At 31.5% G+C, this 16,649-nt stretch overlaps 1 protein-coding gene across 1 annotated transcript; it reads left to right on the top strand.

Annotated features, from left to right (window-relative positions):
- The first annotated feature begins 4,003 nt into the window (after positions 1–4,003).
- LOC134681405 (ubiquitin-conjugating enzyme E2 L3-like) lies at positions 4,004–14,804 on the top strand. Its single transcript, XM_063541018.1, has 4 exons — positions 4,004–4,108; positions 7,816–7,911; positions 11,215–11,401; positions 13,315–14,804. The coding sequence occupies exons 1-4, from the start codon at positions 4,082–4,084 to the stop codon at positions 13,467–13,469; spliced, it is 465 nt and encodes a 154-aa protein (XP_063397088.1). The 5' UTR covers positions 4,004–4,081; the 3' UTR covers positions 13,470–14,804.
- The last annotated feature ends 1,845 nt before the right edge of the window (positions 14,805–16,649 follow it).

The following is a 16,649-nucleotide window of genomic DNA, read 5'->3' as shown; positions in this document are numbered from 1 at the left end:
CTAGATCCTTCGCACAAGTTTTTAGATGCTTCCTACAAGTATCTACATGCTTCCTACAAGTATCTAGATGCTTCACACAAGTTTTTAGATGCTTCCTTCAAATATCTATATAGATGCTTCCTACAAGTATCTAGATGCTTCCTTCAAATATCTATATAGATGCTTCCTACAAGTATCTAGATGCTTCCCACAAGTATCTAGATGCTTCTCACAAGTATCTAGATGCTTCTCACAAGTATCTTGATGCTTCCTACAAGTATCTAGATGCTTCGCACAAGTATGTATCTATGCTTCCTACAAGTATCTAGATGCTTCCTACAAGTATCTAGATGCTTCTCACAAGTATCTAGATGCTTCCTACAAGTATCTACATGCTACCTTCAAGTATCTACATGCTTCCTACAAGTATCAAGATGCTTTCTACAAATATCTATATAGATGCTTCCTACAAGTATCTAGATGCTTCCTACAAGTATCTAGATGCTTCGCACAAGTATGTATATATGCTTCCTACAAGTATCTAGATGCTTCCTACAAGTATCAAGATGCTTCTCACAAGTATCTAAATGCTTCCTACAAGTATCTAGATGCTTCGCACAAGTCTCTAGATGCTTCCTACAAGTATCTAGATGCTTCGCACAAGTCTCTAGATGCTTCCTACAATTATCTAGATGCTTCGCACAAGTCTCTAGATGCTTCCTACAAGTATCTAGATGCTCCGCACAAGTTTTTAGATGCTTCCTATAAGTATCTAGATGATTCGCACAAGTATCTAGATGCTTAGCACAAGTATCTAGATGCTTAGCACAAGTATCTAGATGCTTCTCACAAGTATCTAGATGCTTCGCTCAAGTATCTAGATGCTTCCTTCAAGTATCTAGATGCTTCGCACAAGTCTCTAGATGCTTCCTACAAGTATGTAGATGCTTCGCACAAGTTTTTAGATGCTTCCTACAAGTATCTAGATGATTCGCACAAGTATCGAGATGCTTCTCACAAGTATCTAGATGATTCGCACAAGTATCTAGATGCTTAGCACAAGTATATAGATGCTTCGCACAAGTATCTATATGTTTCGCACAAGTATCTAGGTGCTTCGCACAAGTTTTTATATGCTTCCTACAAGTATCTATAGTTACCTCCTACAAGTATGTAGATGCTTCCTACAAGTATCTAGATTCTCCCTACAAATATCTAGGTGATTTCACATGCAGGCCGCGCATGAGTGCCATCTTTCTTTTTTTTTCTTCTCTCAAATCTTGATATTTTACAGGGCGAGCATGAGGGCTGTTTTCTTTCTTTCTCAAATATATTTTACAGGACGCGCATGAGTGCCGTTTTCTTTCTTTCTCAAATATATTTTACAGGACGGCCATGAGTGCCGTTTACTTTATTTCTCAAATACATATTACAGGACGCGCATGAGTGCCGTTTACTCTCTTCTCAAATATATTTTACAGGACGCGCATGAGTGCCGTTTTCATTATTTATCAAATATATTTCACAGGACGCGCATGGGTGCCGTTTACTTTCTTTTTCAAATATATTTTACAGGACGCGCATGAGGGCCGTTTTCTTTCTTTCTCAAATATATTTTACAGGGCGCACATGAGTGAAAATGAGTGCCGTTTTTTTTCTTTCTCAAATATATTTTACAGGGCACGTACGAGTGAACATGATTGCCGTTTTCTTTCTTTCTCAAATATTTTACAGGGCGCGCATGAGTGTTTTTTTCTTTCTCAAATATATTTTACAGGACGCACATGAGTGCCGTTATTTTTTCTTTCTCAAATATATGTTAGAGCGCGCATGAGTGTCGTTTTCTTTATTTCTCAAATATCTTTTACAGTTCACGCATGAGTGAACATAATTGCCGTTTTCTTTCGTTCTCAAATATTTTACAGGGCGCGCATGAGTGCTGTTTTCTTTCTTTCTCAAATATATTTTACAGGACGGCCATGAGTGCCGTTTACTTTATTTCTCAAATATATTTTACAGAACGCGCATGAGTGCCGTTTACTCTCTTCTCAAATATATTTTACAGGACGCGCATGAGTGCCGTTTTCATTCTTTCTCAAATATATTTCACAGGACGTGCATGGGTGCCGTTGACTTTCTTTTTCAAATATATTTTACAGGACGCGCATGAGGGCCGTTTTCTTTCTTTCTCAAATATATTTTACAGGGCGCACATGAGTGAAAATGAGTGCCGTTTTTTTCTTTCTCAAATATATTTTACAGGGCACGTACGAGTGAACATGATTGCCGTTTTCTTTCTTTCTCAAATATTTTATAGGGCGCGCATGAGTGTTTTTTTCTTTCTCAAATATATTTTACAGGACGCACATGAGTGCCGTTATTTTTTCTTTCTCAAATATATGTTAGAGCGCGCATGAGTGTCGTTTTCTTTATTTCTCAAATATATTTTACAGTTCACGCATGAGTGAACATGATTGCCGTTTTCTTTCGTTCTCAAATATTTTACAGGGCGCGCATGAGTGCCGTTTTGTTTTCTTTCTGAATATATGTTAGAGGGCGCACATGAGTGTCGTTTTCTTTATTTCCCAAATATATTTTACAGGGCGCGCATGAGTGCCGTTTTCTTTCTCGAATATATTTTACAGGGCGCACATGGGTGAACATGAGTGTTGTTTTCTTTCTTTCTCAAATATATTTTACAGGGCGCGTACTAGTGCCACTCAAATATATTTACAGGGCGCACATGAGTGAACATGACTGCCGTTTTATTTCTTTCTCAAATATATTTTACAGGGCGCGCATGAGTGCCGTTTTCTTTCTTTTTTCAAATATATTTAAGAGGGTGCTTGAGGGTTCCCTTTTCTTTTATTTTATTTCCAGGAATTTATATAGAAATTATTGTAACTAGAAAACTTTAAAAGTTATCAACATTCATGCACAGCTTTCATATATTTTTAAAAAGCGTATCATACTGTTAGTAGAAAATTATTATTTACTAAATTGGATGATTTAGGAATTAGTACACCTTTTTTTATGTACATTGAAAGCTATATATTCACATGTAGAATGTTGTATTTAACTTAATGGCAATATGACAAATTGGTTTAGCGTTAGGTACCCTTGCTAAAACCTGCTATAATATTTTACGTAGAAGAACATTTTTTTTTATTTGTATATAGCTGATGATGTATTTAAAGATCGTAGATATATGTAGTTTTAAAATTGTGTCAAATATAGTATATAATTAATCCTTTAATATTAGTCTCTCATAATTCCTAGTAGAATGGCACTTGTATATGTTTCTGTAGTATTTAAGCTAAGGATATTTTACTGTTAGTTTTAATATATAATATGTTTTATAAATGTTATCCAATATTTCATGTTACATGTATACGCAATGTTTAATATGTATATGAACTGTATAATGTTATACTAGTGGTTAGACCTTTAATAAAATATTGAATCTAGAAAGAAAAGAGTAATTATATAAGGGTCGCTATGATATTTTATTTTATTTTATATAAGTCAGGTATCTGTGGGCAATACTGTTCACAAATTAGCAATGGTCACACCATAATTAATTAGATATTAGGAAGTAATTATTAATTTGTATCTATTTTTTTTTTTTTTACTCAAACTGATTGTTTTAATATTGAAATTTGGGAGACATATTGATATATACCGTGAGAGACTGGCCAATTCAACAGATAATTAAAGAGATTTTACGCTGCTGAAAATTGAATCTGATGAAATATAATTTCAGTCGGTTGATTTAAAGAATTGTAATGAAATTAATTTTCCTCTGAATTGTGTGATACATACATGACATACATGTGCGTTATGAGAATGGCAGTTTATAGATCCTTCAGTCGGCACGACAGGGTCTACTCGGTTGGTCATCGGCTTTATCGTGAGGTATTTCACTTTACCATTTCTTGGAATCAAATTTAGGAGTATAGATCTGAGGCGATATGAGTTTTTAAACGGAAGAGAAGACCGAAGAAGAATAAGTTATAACTTTAACTCACTTTAGTTGAGAAAAAATATGGCGCGAAATATTACCTCCTCATGACGATTATTCAAGTCACGTGATCAATTCAATATGGCAGCGACCAGGCGGCTTCAGAAGGTAAACAATCCAAAAAACGCTGTAGTAATTCCTATATAAAAATATATTAGTCAATAAAGAGATATAACAAAACAAAGACACATGGGTCATTCCATTTCGTTGAAACCCTGCCATGTTCTACTTACATTTATTCATAAAAACGAATTTACGAACTTGTGTCTGACTAACCCAGCAACAACAAAAATAAATTCCAGAAACGACAATCGATATATGTTTTTTGTACATTCGATAGAAACATCGTATCTGTATTTTTTTTTTTATATACAGTATTAATCCCATACAGTATATTGCTGTGTTTTTATTGTTTACTCAAATGGGAATAAGAATATTCCAGAAAATATTGTTCCTGGTTTTCCTTTTTTTTAATGAAATTATGTATTAACAATAACTTCATGTAAAACGTAAAGAAAAGAAGCAAACTTGAATGGTAGAGAAATTAATCATGTAAAGATGAGACATTTTAAAGTCAAGATTATTTTGAAGAAAGTTTTTGTTAAAGACATTGTTGTGTAATAGACCTTATCATATGGACCCTAATTTGCTATTGGGCTCCGTTTCCTATAACTATAGAAAAGTGATAAAATGTGAATTACTGTAAGAAAAGTTGCAACTACATCTAAAGATGCCATTATTTTTATCAGCATACAAGTGTATGCTACACTTCCCTAGAAAAAAATTTAAAATATACGAATTTCAAAGATTCTACAACCGTATTTTTGTGTCGTTTCTCGCGTTATTTATTGCTTCCGAAGCGCATAAAGCTGACTGATTTATAGATAATCGTCACTGGCAAATTCGTAACTTTTGCTTTCAAATAACAAAGAACATCGACCAATAAGAATAGTCAGAAGAAAATGCCGAGAACTATAAGTATTTATGTAGCAGATGTAAGAACAGTGGCGTGATTTTTGCGTCCGATTTCATAACGCAATTTTTAGATGATGTAATCTGCTTTGTTGTAATAGAATTCTTAAAAACAATATGCAAATATGAACTCTCGCGAGATGTTCAAACAGGTAAATCCGAGATGATTTACATTCTTGTTTTGATCTTCGTAATAGTTAAGTAAGAAAATTACGTTGCCGTTATGCGTTACATTTCACACTAAACAGAAGTCCAATTATTTATTAAAATTGTTTTTGTCCTTAAGTTCTAACCATTTCCGGTCATACGTGAAACATGTGACTAGCATGTGATCACGCCATTACGGCCGGATGTACGAAATACTAGGTCTAAACATTGTTTTTGTTTCCAAGGGGATGTTAGCAAACATAATCTGTAGACTTGTTTAAAAGAGGAAAATACAATTGTCAAAGAGATTGCGCCGGTGGTCTGTAATTTTTCCTATGTGCATAATGTTACATACGATCCTGTGTGAAAATAAATGCCCAATGACTTGACAAAATCGATTTCATATTTGACAGACGTTAGAACACACTTCGTTTCCCGATAATGACGTGAAGAATCCTTGGAAAAATCAATCGAAATTACGTCTCTTATCATTGTACCAATGCTCGTTGGATTGATTTAACTTCAGCAGTAAATATTACTGGATTTTTTAGGTGAATAAATATAATTTAATAAAAAATACATGTTAATATACCGTTACACTTGGAATGTACAAAGTTGGAATCCTGTCACAGTTTTTAATTAATATTTTTTATTCATGTTCTGCAAACACTTATCAGAAACGCAATAAATTTGTCAAAGGAGAAGTAAACTTTTAGCATGCATGACTTGAAAGGAAGTACTTTATTGATTTTAGCCCACTAAAGTAGGTTAAAATGTGGAAACCCTGTAGATGGTGTACATGTCACAAGTATCACATTGTGTCTATTTTAAAGATTTTAATTCCAAGTTAAAGGATTTTTCTTTACTGGATTTAAAGAATGTTACATTACCAATGATTTGGAATAAATTGTATATATTAACTGGAAAATCAAAACCAAATATAAATACATTTTTTTTGCTTAAACATCATGATTCAACGATTATGGTATCCTGTATCAATGGAGAAAATATGGAAAATTCTGAATAAAATGTACTAATTGTTTTCAAAACAAGCACATATTTAGGAGTTTTATAATACTGTTACATTTAAGATGGATTTTAAGAAAAAGTATACTGTTCAGATTAATTTAAGCAGATTTTGCAATAAAATAAAACTAAAAAAATGCTTTCGGTTTCTTATGGTTTCCTGTCAGGTTTAAAAAAAACTTTAATATAACATTGAAAATAGATTTTAAATATTAACATGAAGCAAGTAACACTAGTAATGGTGTTTATTTATGCCTTTTGAATTATATTGTGCAAAATAAAGAAAATAAAGATTGGTTTCCTGTTTGGTTTCATGTCACGTAAACGGTGAATCAAAATGTATTTATTTTTTCTCGAAAAACTCAATTGTTCCATTCATACTATTCTAACACCAACACAACCCACTAAATAAAAGTTTAAATTTTAGAACTTATAAAAAAGGATACAAAAAGAAACCAAAGGCCGAATACCAAATTATGGTCCATATACAAAAACTGTGACGCTTGAACCAAGAATTTGTGACTGACTTATGAACTTTGGATGCGATTCAAAGATCACGCTTCTTTTGTGGCTTAAGACATCTTCTAAAGTGACATCTTAATTTGAGGGAAATCTCAAATTTCCAGTACAAGTAATGGCAGATAATTAAGGAATGACTGTAATATTTTTTTCTGTCTACGTGCGTTATTCAGTGTGCACCAAATTTTTTATGTTATTTCTTCATAGATAGTAAAAATATTACAGTCATTTCTTATAATTTTATCTCAAATTCAATTTTAAACAGTAGAAAACCATGAAAAAGCATTGATGACGTCATGGTCACATGACTAAATTATTTCGATGGGCTCATAACAAAAAAACGTCAGCCAATCAAAAGATGAGTCATTTCCAAAATTAAACTATAAAGTCTTGTGACAAACTGTTTTCGGGTTTGTCTGACTGAAAGAGAAAATTGTACTTTTCTACTATGTACATGTATTAAAACAAAAATCTTAAAAGTTCTTGCTAACCGAATGATTTTTGTTTAACATTTTGTCGGTTAGAAATAAAGAGTTTGGGGTACAGTGGACAAATAGGATACAACCCCACTTTAATGAATCTGGGTTTGTTAGCCCAAAAATATGTTTGCGCCCATATTGTCCTACTTGTACTTCCGCAACCTACACATTCCCAAACATTTAATGTTTGGAACAACTGTTTTAAAAGAGTTAAAGAGAGGTCCACTTGTTTCATGTAATTTAATAATTCAGAAGACAATAAGTCAAGGAATATTACAACATATTTGAACATGTTTTGACCATGTAATACCTGATAGATGTATAGTTCTTTCGGAAATGTTGCATGTACAGTCATTGACAGTCTGCAGTTAAAGTTTTTAAAACATTTATTGGCTTCACAAACTTGGACAAAAGCTTCTTACAATCAAAAGATACATTGTAGTATCTAGAGAAAAAATAATAATTTTTTCCCCATTTTTGTTGAGCCTGGGACTAACAGCAAAAGGAGGGAAGACACTGGGTTCTGCAGAACCCTTTCACATTTTTTTCTAGTATATAAAGAAATCGTATGTTCATGGTGTTTGGAAGTTAGTAAAAACAAATTTACACATACATGTAGAATGCATGTTAAAAAAATTTGTATAAAGAATAAGATTTGACTTTCTTTTGCAGGAATTGGGAGATTTAAGAAAGGCTGATTTAAAAACGTTTAGAAATATTATTGTAGATGAATCGAATATACTGAAATGGGAAGGATTAATAGTTCCAGTAAGTATCAGCAATATTAACAGGATTTAACATTTAACTTCACATACACATTGTGCCAATTGTTTACAAACATAAACTCAAGTTTTTAATGCAATTCAAACACTTGTCCTGACAAAAAATTATGAAAATTCCCATGATGTCTGCAGTATTAAATATTAGATAGTGAAGACATAATTTTGTTTACATTTTCATGTATTTACAATAGATTAGCTTAAGTAGAGATTCAACTTAAACAAAACTCAAGACCAGTCATTGCCAGTGGTCTTAGCCACTAACATTTTCTATAGATATAGGAAGATGTGGTGTGAGTGCCAATGAGACAACTTTCCATTCAAATAACAAATATATTTGAAAACCATAAAACCTATTGTTTCAAGTATTTTACAGCAAAATTTGAAAAGTATCTAATGAAATTTTTGAATGACAAGATAATATGAAATGCTGCAGTATTTAGTAAAAAAATATTATTACTCCTGCTCATATTCCCACAGGGCCACTTGGCTATCAGTTAAACCATAAGAAATCAGATTAACCAGTCTTCTCCCTACAAGTTTCATATACAGCAAATTATGAAATACATTTGTACCATCTGTATGTAAAATGTAGCTTGTGTCTAGAAATTATAGCATCACACCTCATACACTCAGTGATATTGTTTGCCTTAAATTACACGAGAATGAAGTTTTTTCCCCCTGGAGAAGAATCACAATTTTAAAAAAAATGGCTTAAATTATTCTCAAAATAAATCAATTTTTCATGCCCCAAATGACATTAAATGCAGATTTGAGGGTCTATTTACAGGCGTGTAATACGTAGCTCTCTATAGGCTAACACACAGATGCGTGCACATCGATTTGGTATTCACAAAAAAGACAATAAAAATTCATAAATTGAATGTTAAAGGAAACACCTATGTTGTCACTTTTTAATTGATGAAATATCATTAAATAACGGTATTTGATTTCAAAATAAAAGTTTTATTGGAGATTATGACAAAATCGGACAGTAACTTGTATCTTTCACAAGATTTGAATTTGTAATAGCTCTAAGGTAGCAATACACAGTTACAAGTTTAGTTTCGCATTATGGCCCCTGTGAAATTTTTAAATATGAAAGTTTTTGTACAATAAAATTGATTTTTAGATAATTGAAGATTAATATAGCCTTCTTAATGGGTTTATATGAACATTTAGATTGATTTTAACATGTTTTATAGGCCATTTCTATGATAGGCAGTCCGTATTTTCCTATCCGTACCCTTCATAGGTCCATAGATTATTGTAGTGTTTATCAACAAAGATTTTGCGCTCGATCTTTTCAATTCAATTTTATGGAAAAACGAGCAGGAAGGCATATGATTTTTTTGGAACAACTTAATAGATATAAACCTATGGATTCTGGAAAGGTATCACTGTTATTCATTGAAATTTTCCTTTAGACCAAATTTTGGAGACTTTTGTGACATGTTCACCCCCCTTTTTTGCTATATTTTGTATCTAAGAAATGCAGATTGTTGCCATGGTTACACCCAAAAGGGATTGTATTTCACACTTATGACCATTAAAAATCGAATCTATGGAAGATTTTCTTTCTACAAGTATATGCATGCATACCACACATATAAAGCCTTCTTTGTTAGACAGGAGGGGAAAGAGGGTGTTTAAAAATTATGAGTGTCAATTTTAAGTTTTTTTCCTAACTGTGTATTGCTACCTAAATGCTTTGGTTTTTTGAGTTATAAACCAAACACTGCATTTTACCCCTATGTTCTATTTTTAGCCATGGGGGCCATCTTGGTTGGTTGGCCGAGTCACTGTACACACTTTAAACTAGATACCCCAATTATGATTGTGGCCAAGTTTGTTTTAATTTGGCCCAGTAGTTTCAGAAGGGAAGATTTTTCTAAAAGATAACTAAGATTTACAAAAATGGTTAAAAATTGACCAGGGTTGGCAAAAACCCGGGTTTTATGAGTATTGCCCAGCCCAGTGGGAAATACTGGGAAAACCCGGGTTTTACTGGGTTTTAGTGGGTAATACTGGGCAATACTGGGTTATATCAAATACTTGTCTGAATTTTAAAGAGGATTCAGTGATAAACACAAATTCAATACATTTAATAAGATATTTACACCCTATTTTTTTTGTTTAGCATTTGTCTATATTGGCAAACTGCAAATATAAAGCAAAATTATTTTTTTTTCAAATAAATATAACTCCTATTAAGAATTAACAATTACATGTAAGAAAAATTACATTTAAATAATGTCACTAATTAATTAGGAATTATTCAGATTAGAACACAGATTTGTTTATGTAACAATAATCAGCCCTTATAATTCTATAAGTTTTATTGGCATGACCCCTTAGGGTGTTTATTTAGCAATATGAGTGTATGACAAATAAAATTAACAAGTCACTTAAACACTGCAATAAAATTTAAATGCATGTTTCAAGGTTTGGATTATTAAAACAATGCTTGGTAATTAAAAAGGTATCTTTAAATGTACAGTACAAACTTCTTTTCTGCCTACATATAGAATTAATAGAGAAGAGAATGAAATTGACATTTCAATCTTCTAGAAATAACTGTCAATGGTTATCTGTATAAAACGTATATATTTAGCTGTTATACTATGAACTGTACCAAGTCTTTAATATTTAGTGTTAAAATAAGCATAGAAAATCATATTGCCCAGTATTGCCCACTATTACCAATTACTGGGAGTATTGCCCAGCCCGGGAAAACCCGGGTTTTCCCACCCGGGAATTCCCGGGCGGGTAATATTTTGCCAACCCTGAAATTGACTATAAAGGGCAATTACTCCTAAAGGGGTCAATTAATCATTTTGGTCATGTTGACTTATTTGTAAATCTTACTTTGCTGAACATTATTGCTGCTTACAGTTTATCTCTTTTATAATAATATTCAAGATATTAACAAAAAACAGCAAAATTTCCTTAAAATTACCAATTCAGGGGCAGCAACCTAACAACAGGTTGTCCGATTCATCTGAAAGTTTCCGGACAGATAGATCTACAAATACATGTAGTTCTAAAAGAAATTAATCAGGAATAATGGACATGTGTTTTATTGTTATCATCATTGTCCTTCCCCCTCCCTACATGTATAATAAATCTGATGTTTGGAAATTACTAATGTACATGTAGATAAGATTCATTAGGTTACAATAATGAAAAAAAGAACTATCCAGAAGATACCCAAATTTATTTTTAGATACAATGGCCATTTTGTTTGATTGTACATTGTATATTAACAATGTTTTGTTTTGTAATATTTCAGGATCAGGTTCCCTTCAATAAAGGGGCGTTTAAAGTAGAGATTAACTTTCCTGCAGAGTATCCATTTAAACCACCAAAAGTTACGTTCAAAACAAAAATATACCACCCTAATATTGATGAGAAGGGTCAGGTGTGTCTACCTATCATTAGTCCAGAACACTGGAAACCAGCTACAAAAACAGATCAAGGTAATGTGTACATAGATAGATACAATGTAGAAGTTAGGCAAGCAACAATTAATCTGTCATTCAAATTAACAAGCATTTGAATAGATTGTTATAAATTGATAGTAATTATAATATATTTTGAAAAATCTAAAAAAGCAGAAAAAATAGATGGTCCGTTTGCTTGTTTTTTGAGATATAAGCCATCGAAAATGTTGTAGGATATAATTCTCTCTAGACTTTTCCATATATTTAACATCATGAACATTAACACTTTTTTTCTTTCAAAAAATGTGAAAAAAAATAACAAGGGATTTATAGAATTTTTAAAAATGGATTTTTCAACTGTATGTAATAAAATCATGAATAGTAAAGATGGGGTTAGTTGGGATATTTTTTTTATGGCACTACATAAACAAAACCAGAGGATTCTGAATATTTGGCAAAAATATTAAAACAAGAGGAACGAACATCTTTAACCGTGGGTTGGAACCCAGAGTGGGTCAATCTATTGTAAGACTTTAAAATTTGTGTTGGCTGCATGGGGTATTTAAGAGTTAAAGCAAATAGTGAGCTGTTTGAGTCAGAATAACTCGTCTTGGTAGGATGACATGTCTTCCTGTGGAATGTTACTTTGTAAACTAGCACGGAAAAAATCAAACTCATCAGGGGTGTCATTAAGATATTCATATCCTTGCATTGAGCTTTACTTCTGGAATTTAGGCAGCTTATCACATCATTATCAATAAAAGACTATTTTGATATATTTTCTGAATTGTTTTCAGTAATTATCATGCTAAATGTTATGAATAGACAGAAATTGTAAATGGTAAAAGTCATCTTCTTTGCTAGACATATTTTACGGATTACTTTCATATTTCCATTGTGGGTTTGGATATTATCTTGTTAATACATGTAATTATATAGATATAGGAAGATGTGGTGTGAGTGCCAATGAGACAACTCTCCATCCAAATAACAATTTAAAAAGTAAACCATTATAGGTTAAAGTACGGCCTTCAAGTTGAAGTTCAACACGGAGCCTTGGCTCACACCGAACAACAAGCTATAAAGGGCCCCAAAATTACTAGTGTAAAACCATTCAAACTGGAAAACCAACGGTCTTATCTATATAAACAAAACGAGAAACAAGTATATATTACATAAACAAACGACAACTACTGTACATCAGATTCCTGACTTAGGACAGGTGCAAACATTTGCAGCAGGATTAAATGTTTTAATGGATCCAAACCTTCTCCCTTTTTCTGAAACAATAGCATAACATCACAACATAGAAAAACACATGATAAAATATCAATTGGCAGACTTAACTCAATCAAAAAACGTATGATTACACAATGAACGAATAAATTTGATCTGCGATATCTGAATACAAATGCACAGTTAATTAAATATGAGGGACAAACATTCATGACCAAAAAGCTAACAAACAAATTCAAACAAAGCCATGGCAGGACATCACTGAGAAATATTTAACCAATCAATGTTCACTTTAAAAAAATAATTATAATCTTGAAGTTTATACAAAACTGAAAAATTGAAGATATTACAAATAATCAAAGCTAGTGTACAGACAAGATCCATATAAATAAAAAATAACAAAAAAGTATTATAAACAGTATCAACAGGTCGAATTAACAAGAAAATACGATTTGAGAGTACTCGCAGTTACTGACAGCTAGTTAAAAGCCAAAACCAATTAATAATAAAAAATCATGCATCAGAGACTAAAATCAACTAAAACACATCCCAGGGATTTAGTATTTTAACGTCATTAATTATACATGTATATTTACATGTAGAAACTTTGACAGCTTAATTGTAAAAATATATTTCAGGGAGATGGTTAATCTCCAACAAATATGATTTACTTCACCACTTCACTTGTTCATAATTATCTTTTATATTTTCAGTAATACAATCACTAATAGCCTTAGTTCAGGAGCCTGAACCTGGCCACCCACTCAGACCTGACTTAGCTGAAGAATTTACTAGAGATAAGAAGAAATTTTTTAAAAATGCAGATGAATACACAAAAAAGCACAGCGAAAAAAGACCAACAGATTAAATGTGATAAATACATATATTGACAAGGCAGTGATTAATTAATTCCGTGGTTTTTAGTGCTTTCAACTTAATTTATGTTCTAGGAGAAACATTTCTTATAGTATTGGAAACAGTTTTCAGTTGAAGCAATATTTTCAAAATAAAGGGACTGAGATTTAAAAGCTTAAGACTTACACATATCTAATGACTTTTTGAATCTTCACCACAAAATGTACAATGTAATTAATGATATTTATATAGGTTTGATTTATCTCCTGATACAAAGGGGAACAATTCAGTTCACCTTTGATATGAAGGAGTATAGTTAAGTTCTCCTATGACTCAAAGGGGAATAATTCAGTTTATTTCAATGCAAAATTACATGTATCATTTGCAAAGAATGCAATAATAGATTTTGGCAAAATAAATGAGTTTTTCTCTGAAAACCTGCAATAGAAAATGAAAATGTATGTATACACACAAAGTTTCATGTAAGCAACTATATAAGTGATCTTAATTGGTCTCACAAGATACAAGGTCAAGGGGAAACAATTCAGGTCTGTTCAATTGCAAAAACATTTAAATTTTGCAAAGAATGCCATAATAAATTTTGGCAAAAGATAGTAGTGGTCTCTTAAAAATGAAAAGAAAATGATTTATTGTGAATTTTATTTGCTGGAAAATAATGAAATCTAGGAATTAATTGTCAAACTGTGGCAGTCTTTGTGTGATTATTTCATAGCATTGTGATATTTACCAATTGTGTTCGTGAATTATCAGCAAGATTATTTAATTTGAATTTGATTGAAGATGTATTTTAAGAAAATGGATGCTTCTGAATTGTTAGTTTAATGTACCATTTGATAGAATAAAAAGAACTGTATGGATTAAGCCAATTTTAGGTCAAAAAGTTCTTCAGGCATTCAAATAAATCATTCTTGGAATTTGATTTTTTCCATAGTGAAGGCGTCCCTGATGAAGGTTGATCCAGAAGAGGGCTTCAAGACACCAAATTTATAATGTATTGTTTAATTTTGCAATGTATCACTTTGCTATGGTATTAATCCACATTGACTGCACCATAGCCTATTGTCGTTTGTCTTTCTAATTGGCAATGTTTTACATTTATATACATATGAAGATGTCTTAGTAATTGACTTGATTTATTGGTATAAAAGAACATTTTTTTTGTTTTGTTTGTTTTTATCTTTTTTGTCAGGAATTTTTCTGATTTATGTTTTTTTTCCTAAGGAAAAGACCAGCAGTTAATAACACCTGTTTTGTGACATATTTACTTTCCGTATAACGGGCTAGAGAAATTATTCGAAGCTATGTCCATTTATGTCTAAAATATTGAGATTTTTTTTTAGAAGTAAAATTTACATGAAGTTAATGTGTAATGATAAAGCCCAAGTTTCGTATACTGTACTCCATTAAGAGGTCTAACAAACAATTTTGTGTATTATAAAGAAAGGAAATTATAGATTTCAACAAAAACAGTGAATATATATAAGCTTTTCTGGAAAATTGTTAATTGATCATATCTATGCTATTGCTTGTAAAGCTGGTTTAATTTGTTTGGTGTCAACAGTTATCTAATCTGCTTGGTCCAAACTTGCATCAAATTTCAAATCTTTAGACCTTATTGAGGTGAGCTTGCTTTGATAATTCTCCGCATCCATTTCATTAAATGACAAATAAGTACAGTAGAAGTATGTTGCTTTAGTAGTTTACAAAGGTTCAGTTACAACTGCATGTTAGTAAAATAAATTATGCTCTTCAGAGAAAGAGAAATAACCCATTGGTCAGAGATTTACAGTGGCATTATCTTTAGATCGGTTGTACTGTTTCCCACACAGATTATAAGCCTGAAGGGTTTTTGAAGGATCTATCATGCTAGTTAATTTTGGAGTAGTACAAGAGGCCCAGTTTTCTAGGGAATAGTAATATGCCTGTGAAATGTCCTGCAATTTTTTTTATATTGGATTGATCAACATTAGAAATGTTTAATATTGAATTGATCATCGACATTTCATTAAATAGAATGAGAATAAAAGATCTATGAACCTCTGCATCAACATTGCAATTTCTTGAGAATTTAATATTGGACCATATATGCATCATATTAATAATTTGTCTTTCTATATATATCTGGTATGGGTTTTGTTCATCACAATTCTGTAAAGTGGGAACTTTTTAGGATTTGAAAAAGGCAAATGATTTCCACAAGACATCAAAGTATAAACGTGTATGATGATTCTGTTGTCTTTATAATGTAAAATAATTTTGTTAAAGAAAATGGAACACTTTAATCTGGTTCTTTCCAAATGCAAGAGGAACATTTTAGATCTAGATATAGCTATTACATATAAAATATTTTTTGTTGTTGAAGCTGGTATTTGTAAAAAATTATTTTTCTCTGTTGTAAAATTTGATTAAGAAGTTATATGACATCTGAAATGTGCAAAGATGAGTCAAAAGAGAATATAAAAATAAACTTTTGACAATAAAATTGAATTTTTTACTGTACAAATATTTTGATATTTATCATTACAAAGTTCTCACTTTACAGTTTACATGTTTTTCATCTAATTAGTTGTCTAGGATAACTATAGTATCTTGATTTCAATCTGTCAATGTATCCACTTCTGTATTGTGGGTTATTTTCATTCAGATTCATGGTTTCTGATTCATTATTCAATTCTGATTTCCTGTTTACAAAAGTATGAATTACTAGGGATTTTCTTATCACAGGCATACATAAAATAGTCGTATTTGGCACAACTTTTTGGAATTTTTATCCCAATGCTCTTTAACTTTGTAACTTGTTTGGCTGTATAACTATTTTGATCTGAACATCACTGATGGGTCTTATGTAGATGAAACATGCATCTGATGTATTAAATTATGAGCCTTTGATTTTTTCGTATTGGTTATTCTTATATTTAAAGATGAAATTTACAATAAGGGTTAATCTAATGATTTTAACACAATGGCAAAATAAACCCTGCTAAAAAAATATCTACCTAACAGTTAAAGAAAAGAGATGAAATGACTTGAAAAGATGTCCTATTGCAATATTGTTCCATGACCATTTTATCTATGATATTTAAGTTAGTTGTTTTGGTGTCACTGGCTTCATTTCTGAATTCAGTTCATTGTTGTATGTGATATTTGCCAACAAACATTGTTAACAAACATA

This window comes from Mytilus trossulus, chromosome 8, assembly GCF_036588685.1.
Source record: "Mytilus trossulus isolate FHL-02 chromosome 8, PNRI_Mtr1.1.1.hap1, whole genome shotgun sequence".
Classification (NCBI taxonomy): domain Eukaryota; kingdom Metazoa; phylum Mollusca; class Bivalvia; order Mytilida; family Mytilidae; genus Mytilus; species Mytilus trossulus.
The sequence above is the reverse complement of the archived record's forward strand: the minus strand, read 5'-3'. Positions and strand labels throughout refer to the sequence as shown.

Coding starts and splice junctions, on each gene's coding strand:
- LOC134681405 (XM_063541018.1), top strand. CDS start 4,082: ATGGCAGCGACCAGGCGGCTTCAGAAG. Junction 4,109..7,815: donor CGACCAGGCGGCTTCAGAAG/GTAAACAATCCA, acceptor TTTCTTTTGCAG/GAATTGGGAGATTTAAGAAA. Junction 11,402..13,314: donor AGCTACAAAAACAGATCAAG/GTAATGTGTACA, acceptor TTATATTTTCAG/TAATACAATCACTAATAGCC.